Below are 16,797 nucleotides of genomic sequence, written 5' to 3'. Positions count from 1 at the left end.
ACAGGGCAATCAAATTGTGGAACAATATACAAGGGAGCAAAATTTCTTTAAAAAATGTCTCCTCATGACCTTAACCTCTTCAGTATATTTCTATCCTAATCATCTTGCACTCGAACAAAGTTTAACACAGGGCAACTAATCGTTCTACATTGAGATACAAATTCTCACAGTTGATGCGTACAGTAAAATGATAAATACAAAGATAAGACGATTGGGAAGGCAATTAACTGGCAGAGAGTTTGGTAGAGAGATTGACCGGGGAATTCTCTAGAGTCGAAAAATCTGAAAGAAGCAGAATCATGAGATCCGGAGGTTGTTGACAGAGGGACCAGCTGTGAGACCATCATGATTAGTGAAACCCAAAAAACAAGCAAATTCGCGCGCGTGGTTGACTTTCTGAAGGCAAACAACCCGGGATATTGAGTTTTTGGAAATATCACCCGTGAAAAATTTTAATTGTAAAAATGAACTAGGATTATACTGATCAGTTTTTGCGATTGTTTTAGGAATGTTTAACATGAGTTTCGTTTCTTCTTGGCAAGTGAGTTACATCTGTTCGTTTGCACCATATAGAAACTATTTCAAAATTACTCAAAAAAGTGTTTTTTTTCGGGTATAAGTTTCAACAAAGCTGAGTTTATTGAAAAAATCGGTTCGAATACTCTTTCATAAATTCATTACTTTTTGACATCGAACAGAAAAAGCCAATGCCAAAAGTTTTCGAAGTCTGTAGCCGACGATAATAGGAACAAAATTTTCCAACATAGAAATTGGCAATAGCCAGTTTTTTTAAAAATAAAATTGTGTATTCTTTCATCAGATGCTTCAATTCCGTTCCTCCCACTTTTCATTCAAATGTTTTCAACTAATTTCAGTTATGTTTACTAAATATATTGGTATAGCACCTTTGTGGCATCAATCATGGGAAACCAATTCCATTCCTAACTCAAAAAGTTCATCTGGTGCACGCAGAAGTCGACAATATTACACAGGATTTTTTTATTTTCCAGCAAAAATCCAATATATTAAGCGTAAATCAAAATGAGAGATCACGGTTAACGAGAGCCGAAACTGCATGTTTAGACGTCAAATTTTTCACTTTTAAGCGTCAAAATGTTGCATGTTTAAGAGTTTCCCGAAGTGCATATTCAAGAGCCGCCTTGAAAAGCATGCTTAAGCAAAAACACAAGAGAGAGGTCAATGATCTGAAACTCGCAAAAGCAAAAATTGAAAGGATGGGAACTGAACGTGGGTCAAAATATTGATAGTCAGGTGCACATACCACTGCGATGTGCAGTCGTTCAGATAAATCGACCAAAGAAAGGAAATAGTTTTGTTGGTATTTTGTGTTGCTTGTTTGTGAACACAATGGCTAACAGTGCCCTTACTTTTACAAGTTTCAACAGTCTTTAAAAACGGAGCCTAGCGTAATATCCTTCTTGAATCGTAGTTCGCCATTTTAGAGCTATTAGTTTGCACTTGTTTTTTGCTCAATGAGCATGCGGCATAACAAAATAAGGAAACCAAAAGACCATTGGCTGAAAATTGTGCTGACTTCGAAAGGGCAGCAGACAATAGCAATACGCATCGGTAGTGTAAGGGATTAGACCTATGGCTGATAGCCGAGGAGAATGAGTTTTGTTGTTAAAATGGTAACTGTTTTTTGGCAATAAGATGTGCAATTGTTGTTTTTCATCCACTCGTGTCTGTCTTTCTTTACTCATTTCGTTTTTTTTCTTTAATTCTTTCTTTATCTTGCTTCGTTATATTGTTTTTTCTTCTATCAATCTATCTAATATATCAAATGTAGGTTGCGCTTGAACGCAAGGATTAACAGCGCTCCTATTTTGACGTGTTTTAACGGTCCTTAAACATGGAGCCTAATGTTTTTAAAGCGTTATGTGACGTCCTAAACCGCCATGTTTAAGCTCCTAATCTGCAAATGTTTAGCACTCATTAAGCCGTCGCAGAGCCAACACCAGAGAGTCAAACAATCTATTGACCGAAAAAATGAGGATATAGAAAGGGCAATAGACGAGATCAATGCGCATGGGTAGCGTAACGGATAAGACATATGGTTGTTTCGTGCGGGAAACAGGTGTGCGCGAAGATTTGAGCCAAAAATGGCACCTTTTTTGGCCTGTTAAATGCGTAAGTGTTGTTTTTTAGCGATACTTGTCTGGTTGTGATTCTTTCTATTTTTTTCTTTTTTATTTTTCTTTGTTATAGTAATTTTTTCTTACTATCTATCTACCTACCTATTAATTCTATTTCAATTCCTGTGTCGCCATGTTTTAGGCATCTAATCTCCGCATGTTTTAACGCTCCGTAAATACGGAGAGCAACGTAGTAAATGCGTTTTTAGAGGCGGTATGCCACCATACAGAAGCTCGCTATCTGAACAAATCTTAGCGCTCCTTAAAAAACCTAAAAAAAGAAAAATAACGCCAAAATCTTTGGCAAAAATTGCTGGTTCATAAGGTAATAGATGCAAACTTCACACATCGATAGTGCAAGCAGTACGAACTATGCTGTTAAACTAGGGTCATATTTTCTAGCCCGAGTTCGCGTTAAACAGCAAGTTTAAGTTCTTTTAAAAAATCTATGCCTTCAAACGAACTCTCATTAGTGGAGATGAACTCTCTCTTAGGCATTGCTCCACGTTAAGTAGTTCCTGACTAATCGCGGCTGCAAACATCTAACCACGTTATTGTTTCAGACGAAAAATTGTCGTCTTCACCAGAAAGAGAATGTTTGCTTACCAATTTAGTCTAGTATATGGGGAATAATGGAAACGGATAGTTAAAAACTGATACTGTTTAAGCAATGAAGACGAAAACCCTAACGCTGCTCGACTGCAATTGAGCACAAACGTTTTAATGTTCAGAAATTTATAATTTTTCAAATGGAAAACAAACTAACTTTGTGACATTTTTTCGTTTTTTTTCTGTGCGTCTTTTGCTCAGTTCCTATATATTAAGGCTATTTTTGGCACTTTAGGTGCAATTAATTTCTGAATCTAACTTCTTTTAAATTGCTCCAGCGCATATGACATCTAATTTACTCATTTTTTTAAACGTGAATGAAATCTCACTAATGGCCAAAAAAATTAGTGCAATGAAGGTCGAAAAAATTTTTAGTGCCATTTTATAGGAAAGATTGTTGAATGCGTTAAGGGTTCGAGCTAAGCGTTTGAAAAACTGGGGCTTTCAATTTCATTTTTTCAATCAGACATAAAAAGGAGGTTTTTCTATGCTTTTCGTGGTTCATATAGCGTTTTCGCTCTTCTTGGATCACTTAAGTTTGCCAGAACTCAAAGAACAATAAGTAAGTTAGCAACTTTTCTTGATATCTCAGAAAACTTAGATGAAATCATCTCGAAAACTTTGTGTTTCGATATATACAATTAGTTAAAGGAACATACATTAGCAATTGGCAATTTTTCCTAGGTATGTTTTGGGAGCAATAACTTATAATTTCTGTTAGTTATTCGGTTAATCCGTGCCAAATTAAAGAAACTAAAAGTGGGATTTTTGATAAGCTAGCTTGATTAAGCAAGAATAGACAAACAGCATGATCATGTCACGTTTCATAGGAATACAGCACGAAAGCTGAAGGGTGTTGAACTTGCCAAAAGAAGCTGTATGATTATAAAACAAAAACAATATTGCATTAAACTTTTTTTACTATGAAGGTTGAAACAATATCTAATAGCCAACCTTCCAACTTTATGTCCAGAAGATCAGTCTTCTGAGGTGTTTTTTGCTGTACTCACATTTTTCTAATAAAACTTTTCCAACTAAATAGAAAAAAAATGAAATTCTCATATAAAAATGAATAAAATAAATCACAATCTGTTTTTGCTTTTTAAAGGATTAATAGCGCAACATTAATTCATCGGAAATTTCATATTTTTTCCAGAGATTAAAGTCGCAACAAGAGAAGAAAAAAAATAAAATTCTTCTGTAGCTCCGTAAAATTTGTAGGTTTACTGTCATCGATGTTATACTATTTTGATTCCAATAAACTTTTACTGTAAGAATATAATGAGAGTTATGTTATTTTTGATTCGAAATAATATAACTGATGGGAATTGGTGTTTTCATAGCTTCAATCAGTGTTTTATTCAAAAATACCAAAACTGTCATTTTGTTCATAAAATAAAAGTTTCTTGGTAGCAAAAGAGTATGTTTAAAAAGTAAGATTTCGATACCTTATAAAATCAGTCTTTGCAAAATGATGTACCTAAGTTTTGTGCTGTAAAAGTAATCAAATGGGAGAAAACGAAGAATACAGACGGGAAATATAGCATAGTGAACACATTTACACTTCTTTAATAATTGGTGTCAGTCAATTTAGTTTTGAGTAGTTTACGCTTTCATACTAAGGATTTCAGGATTGAGATGCATATTATGTAAGCAAAAGGCCGTTTTTTTTACTTTTCAAAAACAATTTGAGAAGTTTATGAAGACTCCGAAAATTCTCGGAATCTCAAAAATTGACTATAGATGCGGACAAGAGTGAAGAATATAAAATAATACTGATTGAGAAAACTTTAAATAACTGGCTGCGATCTTAGAAATTGAGAATGAAAAAGTTAAAAATGCGATGCAATGAAAAAATGTGATGAAAAAATGCGATGCGATGAAAAACACCAAGGAAAAATTTTGTATTTGAAACCTAAAAAAAGATAATTTCAATTGTTTGGGTCCCAGCCATAAATATAGGTCCATAACAGAGGAAACAATTTAACTACTTCAATTTGATTTATTTAACATGGACGATACAGTCCATGGTAGAATGTTCTGAAGTTTAAAACCAAAAAATTTTCATCGTAGGTCTGACGAAAATACTTGATGTAGTTGATACCTGATGAGTAGCATGTGCCAAAGACAGCCAACAGAAGTGTAACTCCAAACATGGCCAGAATTCCTTGCTTGTTCTTCCACATTTTGGACCCAAATGTCCCAAGTTGCCTCATTTTTCCCCACCGAATTGAATCTAGATTATTGAATTTTACTATAAGCGCTCATTCGCAGTTCATTCTGATTTCATATTCCTTAGTCAAATAGAAGCAACGAAAATGTTGTCAAATACAAAGTTAAAAATGTATTAAGATTTGAATCCTCATCCAGCACTCAATCGACTGAAAATGGTGTCAAAGAAACGACAAATTTGTGTGTGTTTGCCAGCGTCGTCATTGGCTCTTTGAGTTCAGCAAGAGAACAAACAAACTAAAGATTTCACGCACACTGTAGCCAAACTTATTTAAAGTTTAAATTCAAATCAAAATACTCCCAATTACAGTTAGATATCAAATCATTCAGTTTTATCATAGTCGTCCTATAATTAGACAAGTTTTATCGAATGAATATTTGCAACTGGATTCACTTTTGAAGACACAATTGTAGACGTATTATAACCAAATAGACCTGTTGTCAACATTGAACTGTAGTCAAAAGCTGTTTTTCTGATCAGTTTAGAACAGACTACACAGAGACAATAAACATAGCTTAGGATGCAATCAATCGGAATTAGACTATCAAAATACCAGCGTTAAATACCCGCCGCCATAATTAGGCAAAACGCAACATAAACATGCTATACATAACGTCATAAATATATACGTGCATATCCAAGGGTTTTCGTTATCAAACAACCACAAAATTTTGAAAGCTTTGCAATATTGCAAAATTTGCTGTAAAACATCAAAATTAAACATCAATAAGGAGTTTTAGCCGACAGGAGTTTTCGTCTGTGGAAATGCAATCATCATCGAGGTTCAGACCCCAACCCTTGAAAAGTCTATAATTCAATGGGGGATGCGGGTTGATTTATTGATCCGACCCCCACTTTAGTGGGGAGGGAGGAACTATATACTCAACTGGGGTTTTTTTTGTTCAGTCAATTTTGGCCGACGATATATTCATCGTAAAGAATTGTGAGTGGAATCATTAAAAAGCCCGTCCAGCGTAGAAAAAGGAATTAAGAAAAGATTTTTTCGATTTTCGTGTTTTGCAGGGAGTTATCGAGGTTTAAAAATTTGTGAACATTCGACTGTTTTTGTTCACATTTTCAGTAATTTTTGCTAAAATTGGGTACAATTTCGCTAATATAATTCAAAATGAGTTAAAATTTTTAACGACAGAGTGTTGTTGTTACCGTTAGAGATAGAAGTGCGTTGCTGAATTGTTTGAATGAGGTTTTTTTGTCTAAAATTTTTGATAAAATTTTCAAAATTCAAACTTTTTTCATCAAAAATGGCACAAAATATGCTTTTTTGGTTCAGTTTGTTAAAATTTGCCAGACTTAGTGACCTAGAAACCTTAACACAGATTCCGTAATCTCAAAAAGAGCACTATTTGCAATAATGCGTCGTATGAAAGTCTTCTGGAATTAAAACTTTGCCGTTTTGTGCAGATTTAACTCGTTAATTATACAAAATGCATTTTTATTTCAATATTTGAAGAATTCAACTAAACAATTGGTCTAATTCGCAAACACTTGGAACGCTTGGTTGGTTTTCTGGGCGAGCGACAAAATTAGGGAGAGGTTTGATAATGTCATGGACTCTTAGAATCAGAGACTTTTTTATTTTCAATTTTATGCTGCCTTTTTTCAAAATATTTTGCTTTTGTTTTTTATTGTTAATTACTAACAATATTTTTTATTCGCGGCTCTGTTAATGACAACTCCAATATACGTAAATTTGAGGCCGAATGTAGATACAGTTTGTTTTCAGAGAATCAAAGGGTTTTTATGGCTTTGAGGAAGAGTTTTAATAAAAATTTAACTGAATTATGGTCTTTTGCCTTCCGTTGTTATTCTTTGGCAGTATGATGTTTAAGTTTAACCACTCAAAGATCTACTTGTCTTCCTCGAGAAGTGCAAGTGAAACTTTTCTATCAATTCGTTTGTTACCTAATGTTTCTTATGTTATTGAATGTATTTGTTTTAAGGAAATTTCTGTGATTTTTTTAACTTGTCAATTTTTCATATTATTTTAATCAACATTTTGCTTATTCTCAGTAAGTACAGGTCAACCTTTCCTCCTTAAAGAAAAGAAAACTAATTTTTTGGCCGATTGTTTTAACAGACGGTTTTCTTGCGTTTGGTACTACGAGTTTTCATATATTTTCTGATTTTTGTGCATAATTGCCACTTTTTGCTGTTGTTTTTGTTTCTTTTGTAAATTGTCACATTTTTTAACAATCTAACTGAGAAAATTTTAAAACATTTGAAGCTGAACATAATTTTTTGCTTTCATAACATATGGTTTGAAGGGCTGCGACACCGTTCTCTTGTAGAAATTGGCAAAGTTTTTTTTTGCCCTTTATTTGTTAATTTTTGTTGTCATATACCAAATATTGTGTAATTAGAGGTCTCATTGGCCAACTATAGATGAACAAGTGAACTTAAATAACTGATATCGGTAAATAACTAATGGCTGTTTTGACTTTCGATTTAATTTTCTATCAAAAAGAGTAATAGTTTTTTTCAATTTATCCCTTTTTGTTCTGGTTTGCGTTTTTTTTTCATATATTACAATGATGTATCATTTTCGTAAAAAAACTTCATTATTTAGCGTTTTTTTAATGTTTTCTTGAATCAAACAATAGTTTTTCTTTTGTTTAAACTTTTTTAATGATGTCTTCAGGGCTCAGACAATTTGTTTCAAAAGAATTTTGTGAAGTTTAGATACTTTTCAGTGTTTGTGGTTCTTTTTGTTGTCATTTTGTGATAGTCGTTTTACAGAAAGATGTTATGATGATCAGTGGAGACCCAATTCATGATGTTATATTCTCACGGTCAATAGCTTATGAATTTAATGGCTTCAAAACTGTGATTTCGTAAAGTTGTTTGTGCAACTTATTTGTTCAGCTTGTATTTAATGTTATTTAAAAGTCTTATGATTTAGTCTCATTTAAAACAGTCGCAAATAGTTTTCTGAGTAGTTGCAAGACAAACTATCCACTCTTTTAGAGGAAAGCTTTTGACGGCTATGAGTTTTGAAAATATATGTTTTTAATAAAAAAAGAGATAGATTTTTGAGATCTGCCATTTTTATTTCTTTTAAATTGCAGCTAAGCATGTATATATACAATTCACATCATTTATCTTTTCAAAAACAATTTGCTCTTCATAACGTTTTCTTTCTCAAATGTCTTTCTTCTTGCAACAACCAATTTTCATAAAAACATTTTTCGTGATTTTTGCAAATTTGTCCCTTTTTGTAGGTTTTTGTTTTCTTTTCACAGTATCACAATAATGGGCGTCATTTGTTGTCAGTTACAAATGTTGCCAACTGCGGAAATGCAAACGAAGATTTTTTGTTTTTAGTGATCAGCTTAATATTTAATTGATTGGGGGGACATCGTGCATAATTTTTCATGCCAACTTTTCCCTTTTGCCTGTATTTTTCGTTCTTTTTGTAGTCGTATCACATGCCTTGGATAATGAAAAGGCTCAGTCGCTCTCTATTGAGGTACAAAGACTCTCTCAAGGATTTCATTTGATGCGTAATGTTTCTAAAATTTCGTTCGATTTTAATTCTTTTTTTAAAAAAAGCAAAGTTTTAACAAACTTTTACCGCTTTTGCTCATTTCTAGTCGACTTGTTGCCAAGTCACATCGTGGAAAAGTCGCTTAACTTGTTACCGAAAGTACCGGTTGATCTTTTAAGTATAAATTTTAACTGATGCCGTTTTGATTTGGTTATTAGTGGTTTTCAGAAAATGGACAAGGAGTTTTGGTCGTAATTAATATTTGTAACTATTTGATTTTTATTGCCGTCTTTTTCGGTAGTCATATTATGGTAGCCACAGGTCTCATAGGCTCTCTCGAGTAGATTGTTTTATTTTTTAGTAGTTTGCTGAACGATATATTGATATTTTAATTTTTTTTATCTCTTCCTCATTTGGTAGACAGTTAAGCGAAAAATGTAGATGAGCGGGGTCGGAACTTAATGTGCGAACGCACATTACCGAGCCTCCTTGTTGACTATAACAAATGGTCCAGTATTGAGTTGAAGTTGAGGTAAAGTCTTTTCATGGGTCCATCTAAGGTCTTTTCATAGCAAATTAGTGTCGAGTAGGATCTTTTCATGGGCCGAGCTAAATTTTTTCAAGTGCAGATCGTAATCTTACTATAAAATTTTACCAGAAATTACCTGAATGCTATCTCAAATCAAATTTTGTGTATGCTGGCACTGTGTATCGCAGTTTTTTTTGTAATTTTCAATTTGAGCATATTTGCACTTGCTTAAGTTCTCAAAGCAAACATAGCAAAATTTTCAAAGTAAACACACCCAAAAGGTTCTATTTTTAAAAATGACCGTACAAAAACAAGCAAACTCACTGAAACCTTCTTTCGTTCAAACCGAGCACGAAGCTTTGTTACGTTTAAATTGACTCTAAATTGAGCCAAATTTTTCTTACAGTAAAACCCAGATATTAGTTCTCGAAAAAAGCTTTTGTCAAATTTGTCTGCTCAGCTGAAATTTGGACTCCAAGAAGTCAACCCTTGCTAACAGTTTAAGAATATTTTCTACATCAGCGATTGACTACTCTCAGCTGAATGGTCAAATAATTAAACTGCCGAAGAAAAACGCCACCTATTTTTATATAGGAAATAAAAGCCCAAGGAAGTAAAACCACGCGGAATTGAACCCAGAGGGAAATAAACACACATTCTAAAGTCATTTTGTGGTTGCGATAATATGTGGGGTTGTTTCAAATCAAATTCCACAGGCCGCTAAGACATGGCCGTGGCCGCAAGGCATGGCAAACGCGCTAAACAAAGCACACCTCTTAAACAAACTACTTGGGGTTGAGGAAACTAAAATTAAGAAGTGCTTTTTAACGAAATCACAGCTGTATTTAAGCCAATGGCTGACCTGGTGCTGGTGGTTTATATTAACTTCCAGATTTTAAAAAATGTTATGAAATTAAGCAAACTTCACAACACTTATCAGTCTGCTGATTTTTGAAACAAATTTTGTTTGTTTATTAAAGGCTCAAAGTCACAAAAAATTTTAAAAAGATTAAATCTGGTCTAATTTATAAATTTTTCAACAACTATTGTTGAAAACAAATCTCATCTTTAAAAACTTTAATGGAGAACACAATGTATACAGAAAAACAAACAAAAATAAATGAAAACAAATCTGAGCAATTTATTTTTAGTTCATAAAAAATACTTGATGTCAACAGCTTATAATCCAATCTCTCAATATAACACAGGGGCTAGTTCAATACCAATAAGCGTTAGAGATGGTAAATAAGAACAAAGTTCTAGTAACGGGCATCTAAAGTTTGTCTTTACGGCATTATCGCTTTTCTATATCTAAATTGGTTTTTTGATACTGACTCTGTTAATATTTAATTGCTTTGCTGAGCATCTGCTGTATAAAATTACTTTCAACAATATGCGACATGAGTAAAACTAGCCTAGAGAATTCAAAAAGATTTCACGCAAAATGTTTAACAAGCTTTGAACTTAGGACAAGCGAAAAAAAATTATAGTACGGTGAAGTAAAAAAAAAACATAGCAGGACTAATCCTGACGTACAATTTATAGAATTGCCATTGATTAAACAAAATTTAGACCTAGAATGGACTATGATTCAGTTGAGAAATAAAATTCCAAAAAAATCAGGTCAAAAAGTTTTTTAAAGAAGCTGAATTTTTAAATCAAAATTCCTTTAACGGGAAAAAAATGGTTTAAACAAAAAACTAGGACCAGAATGACCTATAAATGAATTAAGAAAACCATTTAGAAGAATTCCGATCTAAACAAAATTAAAAACTCAGTAACAACCCAAGTGAAATTGCCGCGTGTGAACAAAATACCGCTAGTGAGAAAGCGAATTCTTGTTCAAACACCGCTTTCAACTCTACTTTAAAAATAGAGTGAAAAATTTCATTCCACAAAACTGCTTGCTTTTTTGCTCCACTTCCCGTTTTGGCGTGATAAAAATCGCTATTCTAATTGGACGTCTATGAACAGATCTTAAAAGAAAACATAGCAGGACAGGACCTGAATTACAATCCAGAGAAATGAATGAAAACTTACAAGCACTGTACTTTACAAGCTTAACAATGGAACAATTCCAGCCAAAACACAAACCAAATCATCTCAAAAAGTTGAGAAACTAAAACAGTGTGATACCTACGGATACATAAACATATATCGAAACTCTTACGTGTACTAAATTTTTAAATTACCATCTATTTTAATATTTATATCGTGCATTTTATAACTAAGGTTATGATGACTTTTATTGTTCACATATAATTATATTCCCACTAATCTACTAAACTATTTCAAAGTTTGTTCACACTATTTTATGTTAGTAATCATAATCTCGATTAATCTTCTGAATTCAAGTTGTCTCTGCAATCGCTCTTCATTTACACAAGATAAAACTAGTCTGGATTCGCCTAGCGATCCAATTTAGTAAATTCAGTGAAACGCACATAATTGCGGATTCGCCTCGCGATTCCATGGTAGATTTAAGACAGTGTATTTGCGATATTAATACAATTCAATTAGCTACTCTCAGCTATAACATGGCGCAGTCAGCAATGAAGGACAGTGGCAAATCTCCACTCGGAATTCAACCCTTTTGGGACAAAGCAACTCTAGAGCCCCCTCTTCGTTGGGAGTATTGGAGAACACAACTCAAACTTGCGAATCTTGCTTGAAGGGAATGTAGTGGACCTTCTCTTCGCCGACCCTCCAGAGCATGTTGTTCTACCTCCTGAACCAGCTTACGAAGATGCGCGGTTGAAAATCCTACAGCACAATCGGAACGAGATCGACTTACAGCTAACGAACAAGCAAAGACGGCGTGGAAAAAACACTGCCTACGCATTGAAGCTATGAGCGTACTATGCGGAGACAGTTCTTGGAAAACTTGCGATCGGAAAGCATCCTCATTGATGTACTTGAGTCTCGGAAAAAAAGGACGACGAGTTTTCAATTGAAAAAATTCGACTGTTAATTTAGACGAAATTTCAACATGGAATATCTGGGATATCTTAAACAAAACTTTCATTCGAGTTCGAATATAACTTTTGATCGATATCTCTTTCTTACGCGAAAACAACAAAAGGGGGAACCGATTGAAAAATTCTACGGTCAACACAAAGAACTTTCTGAAAACTGTGACCTGGGAGAAAGAGGAGATACCATTATCAGAGACGTTTTCATTGCAAACATGCAAAAAAAAGATATTCAAAAAGAGCTTCTAAAAGAAATGGTGGAACCCGATAAAGCTTTGGCAATCGCAATGAACATCGAAATGGGCACCCTCAATCAACTTAAAATGAATGCAATTAAATCCGAACGCAATTCCACAGTCAATCATGTACAACGGATGGGCATTGCAAATGCTACCCCCTTATCAAATATGAACACCACTGCCCGGAAAAAGCCTACAACTTGCCATTTTTGTGGAATGAATTGGACTTCGGAACATCGTAATAAATGTCCTGCACGTGGTAAGAAATGCAATAACTGTGCATTGAAAATCACTTCGCAAAGGTCTGCCAAAAACCCAAGGATCCAGGTTCACATCCAAAACCCAAACCACGGGTCAAAATTGTCGAAAAGGATGATCAGGCTGATGATGTCAATCAAATTTCGGCTGATTTTGATCCTGATTTGGAATCGGAGGACAATAATTGTGTTGCATCAGTATCTTCAGCAGATCCTAAAACTCCTATAGAAGCAATCAACCTCCCTGTGGTACTCGGAAATACAGCAATAAGTATTTTGGTTGATTCCGGTAGTGTTTGCACGATAATAAATGAAACGCTGGCATATTCTATCTTCTCCCAAGACTCAAATTCAGAATGGATACGTGAGGCAGCTCCCAAACAATTGAAAGTTTTCTCTAACACACTCATTCAAACGCTAGGTATTCTACAAACGCCATTCAAAGTAACAATTGTGACGCGAATCCAATTGAAATTCAAGTTGTGACAGATGGTCATCGTTCGCTATTGGGTAGAGATTTGTTCCCTGCCCTCGGACTTTCAATTCAGCAATATAATAGCCCGAAGACAGTTAATCAGGTAGAACAAGACCACTGTGCAATCGAAAAACAAATTGACACTGATTTTCCTGATTTAATCTCCAGAATTGGTAAGTCAGAATTACATACAGTTCGCTCAAAATTTCATAAAAATTATACCCCATCACGCCAAAAAGGTCGTCGTGTTCCTATAAAATTTTTACACAAAGTATCCGATGAATTGAAGAAACTCTCGGACCAAGGACATATCGAAAAGATACAGGAAATCTCCGATAAAAACTTTATTTCCCCAATCGTAATCACGGTTAAGAAGGACAAATCGCCTAAATTAGCTCTTGATTCAAAAGTTTTGAATAAAGCAATTCATAAAAATAAGTATCAAATGCCGAACATAGATAGTCTTATCGATTCCATTTCACAACACATCAACGATTCCAATCAAGGTGATAATGTTTATTTTTCAACAATTGATTTAAAATATGCGTATAGCCAACTAAAATTACATCCGGATACCTCTCGCCATTGTAATTTCAATATTATTTGTGGTGACTCGACTGATACGTATCGTTTTAAAACGGGGTTTTACCGTCTGACGGATATGCCGGCAGAGCATCAAAAGGCCATGGATTACACATTGTTGGTTTGACTAATACATATTGTTACCTTGACGACATAATTGTAGTTAGCAAAGGTAGTGAGGAATCGCATATCAAATACGTCTACAAATGTTTACAAAAACTTGACGCCCTTAATCTCCGAATAAACTTAAGCAAATGTCATTTTGCAAAACACCAGATAAACTGGCTTGGTTTCACATTCTCCAAAAATGGTGTTAAACCTATAGAATCGAAAACAGCAGCAATAGCAGAAATCAAGGCTCCAAAAATTTTGAAACAACTACGGTCATTCTTAGGTAGTGTTCATCATTTAAGCAAATTTATACCCAATCTGACACAAATTTGTCACACCCTTCGGCATTTTTTAAAGAAAAATGAATAATATTTTGGACTGAAAATTACCAAACTCATTTTGAACATATTAAAACTACAATTGCAAACGCTACGAAAAACACTCATTTCAATCGGACATTGGAAACGCGAGTCAAATGCGATGCATCTCGTCAAGGTCTAGGCGCCGCACTTGAGCAATTGAATTGTGAGGGGTGGAAAACGGTGGCTTTTGCATCTCGTTTTCTTAATAGCAATGAAGAACGTTAGATATTAATGAACAAGAATTGCTTCGTGTGGTTTGGGCCATCGAATATTTTAAATATTATCTTTTTGGAAAAATTTTTACAGTCTTGACAGATCATAGAGCACTCCTTTCAGTTTTAAAATCTCATCGTTCAAACAAATCCTATAATAGTCGATTAACACGGTAGATTGATCGTATGATACCCTTTGACTTTAATATAGAACATATTCCTGGCACTAGAATGGGATTAGTTGATTATCTTTCGCGCCAACCAAATCAGAAAGCAAAAAGCATCACTCAATATGACGAGGAATTTATGGTAGCTACAATTTCCCACATTCGCGACTCAATTTTAACTTTATTTAGTCCCTCAAATACAATTCCATTCCAAAAGCAGCACAATAACAGCAAATGTCAATTACAAGTAAACAAGACGCGCGTCCACTCTTGCAATGTTGCTAAAAGCATCGCACATACTCCAAATGCCTCAAATAACTCACTCAAAATCACAGCAAAAGTAAATAATTACAATCCAAAAATCATTTCAAGCTTTAAATGTCAAATCACTTACTCAAAATTAATACTGCCCTTGCTTCGCAAATCCAGTCAAACAATTCAAAGTTCAATTCAGCCGCTAATCTTGATAACAAAGTAAATCATATCACAATGTCTGCTAATGAGTCCTCTCAAATCAACCCCTCAGCCTCCCCGCAAACTCCCCAAGTAACATTCAGAACTCAATCAACGCCGAATACGAACACAAGTACGAGCATCAACAATACCCAGACCTAATCATCACCAGATAACCGAGACATTGAACTTTCCTGGGAAGAGATCTTAGAAAACAATTTGAATCTGCTCTTCACAAAGTCCTTCCTCGCAGTCCAAACCAGTAAGGATGCTATCTTAAAGAATATTCGGGATTGTGTGATGCAAGATGACGATGCTAGATGTAAAGAGGTCAACGCATATATTCACTCTTTCTGGAAGGACCTCCACATGAAATCTGGTTGTTTTTGCGTCGACGAACGCGTCGCGATCCCAAACTCGATTAAAGATGCCGTAATCGAGTCGATTCATTTGACCCACCCCGGTAGCTGGGGAATGACCTCCATATCCCAATATGCATGGTGGCCGGATATGCACAGTGAAATCCTCGCTAAAACTTCTGATTGTGTCCCATGTACAGATATTGGTAAGAATCTCAAATCTATTATTCCTAAATCTAAATGGCATCCGCATAAACTATGTCAAGAACCTAATGAGGAATTCAAATTCATTTTGGGGGTCCGATATTGAATGAAATAGATAAACAAATCTACTTTCTCACATGTATCAATCGTTATTCAAAATATCCTACAGTTGAAATTTTCGAAAAGGCTAATGGGCAAATGTAGTTAAATTTCTGCGTGAATATGCATATGATCTTGAAATTCGACGAACATTACGTTTAGACCAAGCAACCTGCATAGTAGGTAAACAAGTTACAAATTTCTGCAGCAAGAATAATATTAACATTCTCGACGCTCCTGTAGGCGATAATAGGTCTATTGGATTAGTGGAGCAAATGATCCAAAAAATAAAACGGCGTCTCTACTGTATGAAAGCTGAAAATAAAGAAACTTTTTCTACTTCCATTGCAATTAGGCAGATTCTTTCAGACCTCCGTTTAACAAAACAGAAAACTACAAAGATAACACTGTTTGAAGCTCATTTTGGTTGTCCTGCAAGTACTCCTTTAAGGAATATTAGTACTGTTCCATCAAGTTTAAATCTAACTCATGAAAAATTTATTAACCACTATTTAGATGCTGATACGGTCCCCGCAGAAGATTTCCTTGACGAGGCTGGATGGATCAATCCCGATAGAAGTGACCTGGAAATTGAGAAAACTATGTGTCGGGCACAACATGACGCCGGTCGCCGCTATCGTGACTCTAGTAACAAGGAATTGCGATTCATAATTCACCCTGAAGTGTTCCAATCCAATTCCCAGGACTGAGGCATCGTTGAACGTTAAACTTGCCCGAAGACTGCCGAACAAGAAGAGAGCGAAAAGACAACTCGCTGATCTGTATGAAGTTCTTAAAACCGGATCTTACGTCACCAACTCCTCCCAAACAACAACTATCAGTAACGAGCCGGGACGAGCACCCAAAATTTAGGGACAGTGACCCTGCGAAAATTGGCACTAAAGCTAAGCGAGCAACTAATCTGTGGACATATGAGCAACTTCGACCTGCACCATATGAACAAACCACAGAAACGAAGATAGCTAAACACAACTATGACTTGAAAAAAAAACAAAAAAGGGGAGAAATTAAACTCCGTAATCGTCAGCGAGACATCACATCAGTAGTTTCGTCCGTCAATTCAAATGTAACCGGTGCGTTAACAGTTCGTAAACTTTCCAAGCCTCAACCTAAAAGTCGCCAAACTAAAGCCTCCCTGAAAGAACCCAGTGAAAGTATATCCCATGATCAACCCGGAACCTCATCAGTACCCGCTCCGCCAGTACCAAAACATCATGAACAACCTGGATCGTCACTGGTATCCGACTCTCAA

At 35.0% G+C, this 16,797-nt stretch overlaps 2 protein-coding genes across 2 annotated transcripts in view; one reads left to right on the top strand and one right to left on the bottom strand.

The window, feature by feature from the left end:
* Window positions 1–5,123, bottom strand: part of LOC142336953 (apicoplast pyruvate carrier 1-like) — a 33,669-nt gene extending 28,546 nt beyond the window's left edge. Inside the window, exon 1 of the mRNA XM_075385946.1 lies at window positions 4,870–5,123. Coding sequence (XP_075242061.1) covers window positions 4,870–4,981 — 112 coding nt within the window. The 5' untranslated portion in view covers window positions 4,982–5,123. The remainder of the gene's footprint in view (window positions 1–4,869) is intronic.
* Window positions 1–16,797, top strand: part of LOC142336089 (mothers against decapentaplegic homolog 1-like) — a 536,849-nt gene that overhangs the window by 104,346 nt on the left and 415,706 nt on the right. The gene's annotated exons all lie outside the window — the stretch shown is intronic.

This window comes from Convolutriloba macropyga, chromosome 3 (genome assembly GCF_964194025.1).
Source record: "Convolutriloba macropyga chromosome 3, txConMacr16.3, whole genome shotgun sequence".
Classification (NCBI taxonomy): Eukaryota; Metazoa; Xenacoelomorpha; order Acoela; family Convolutidae; genus Convolutriloba; species Convolutriloba macropyga.
Note: the sequence above shows the minus strand (reverse complement) of the source record. Positions and strands in the feature narration are given on the sequence as shown.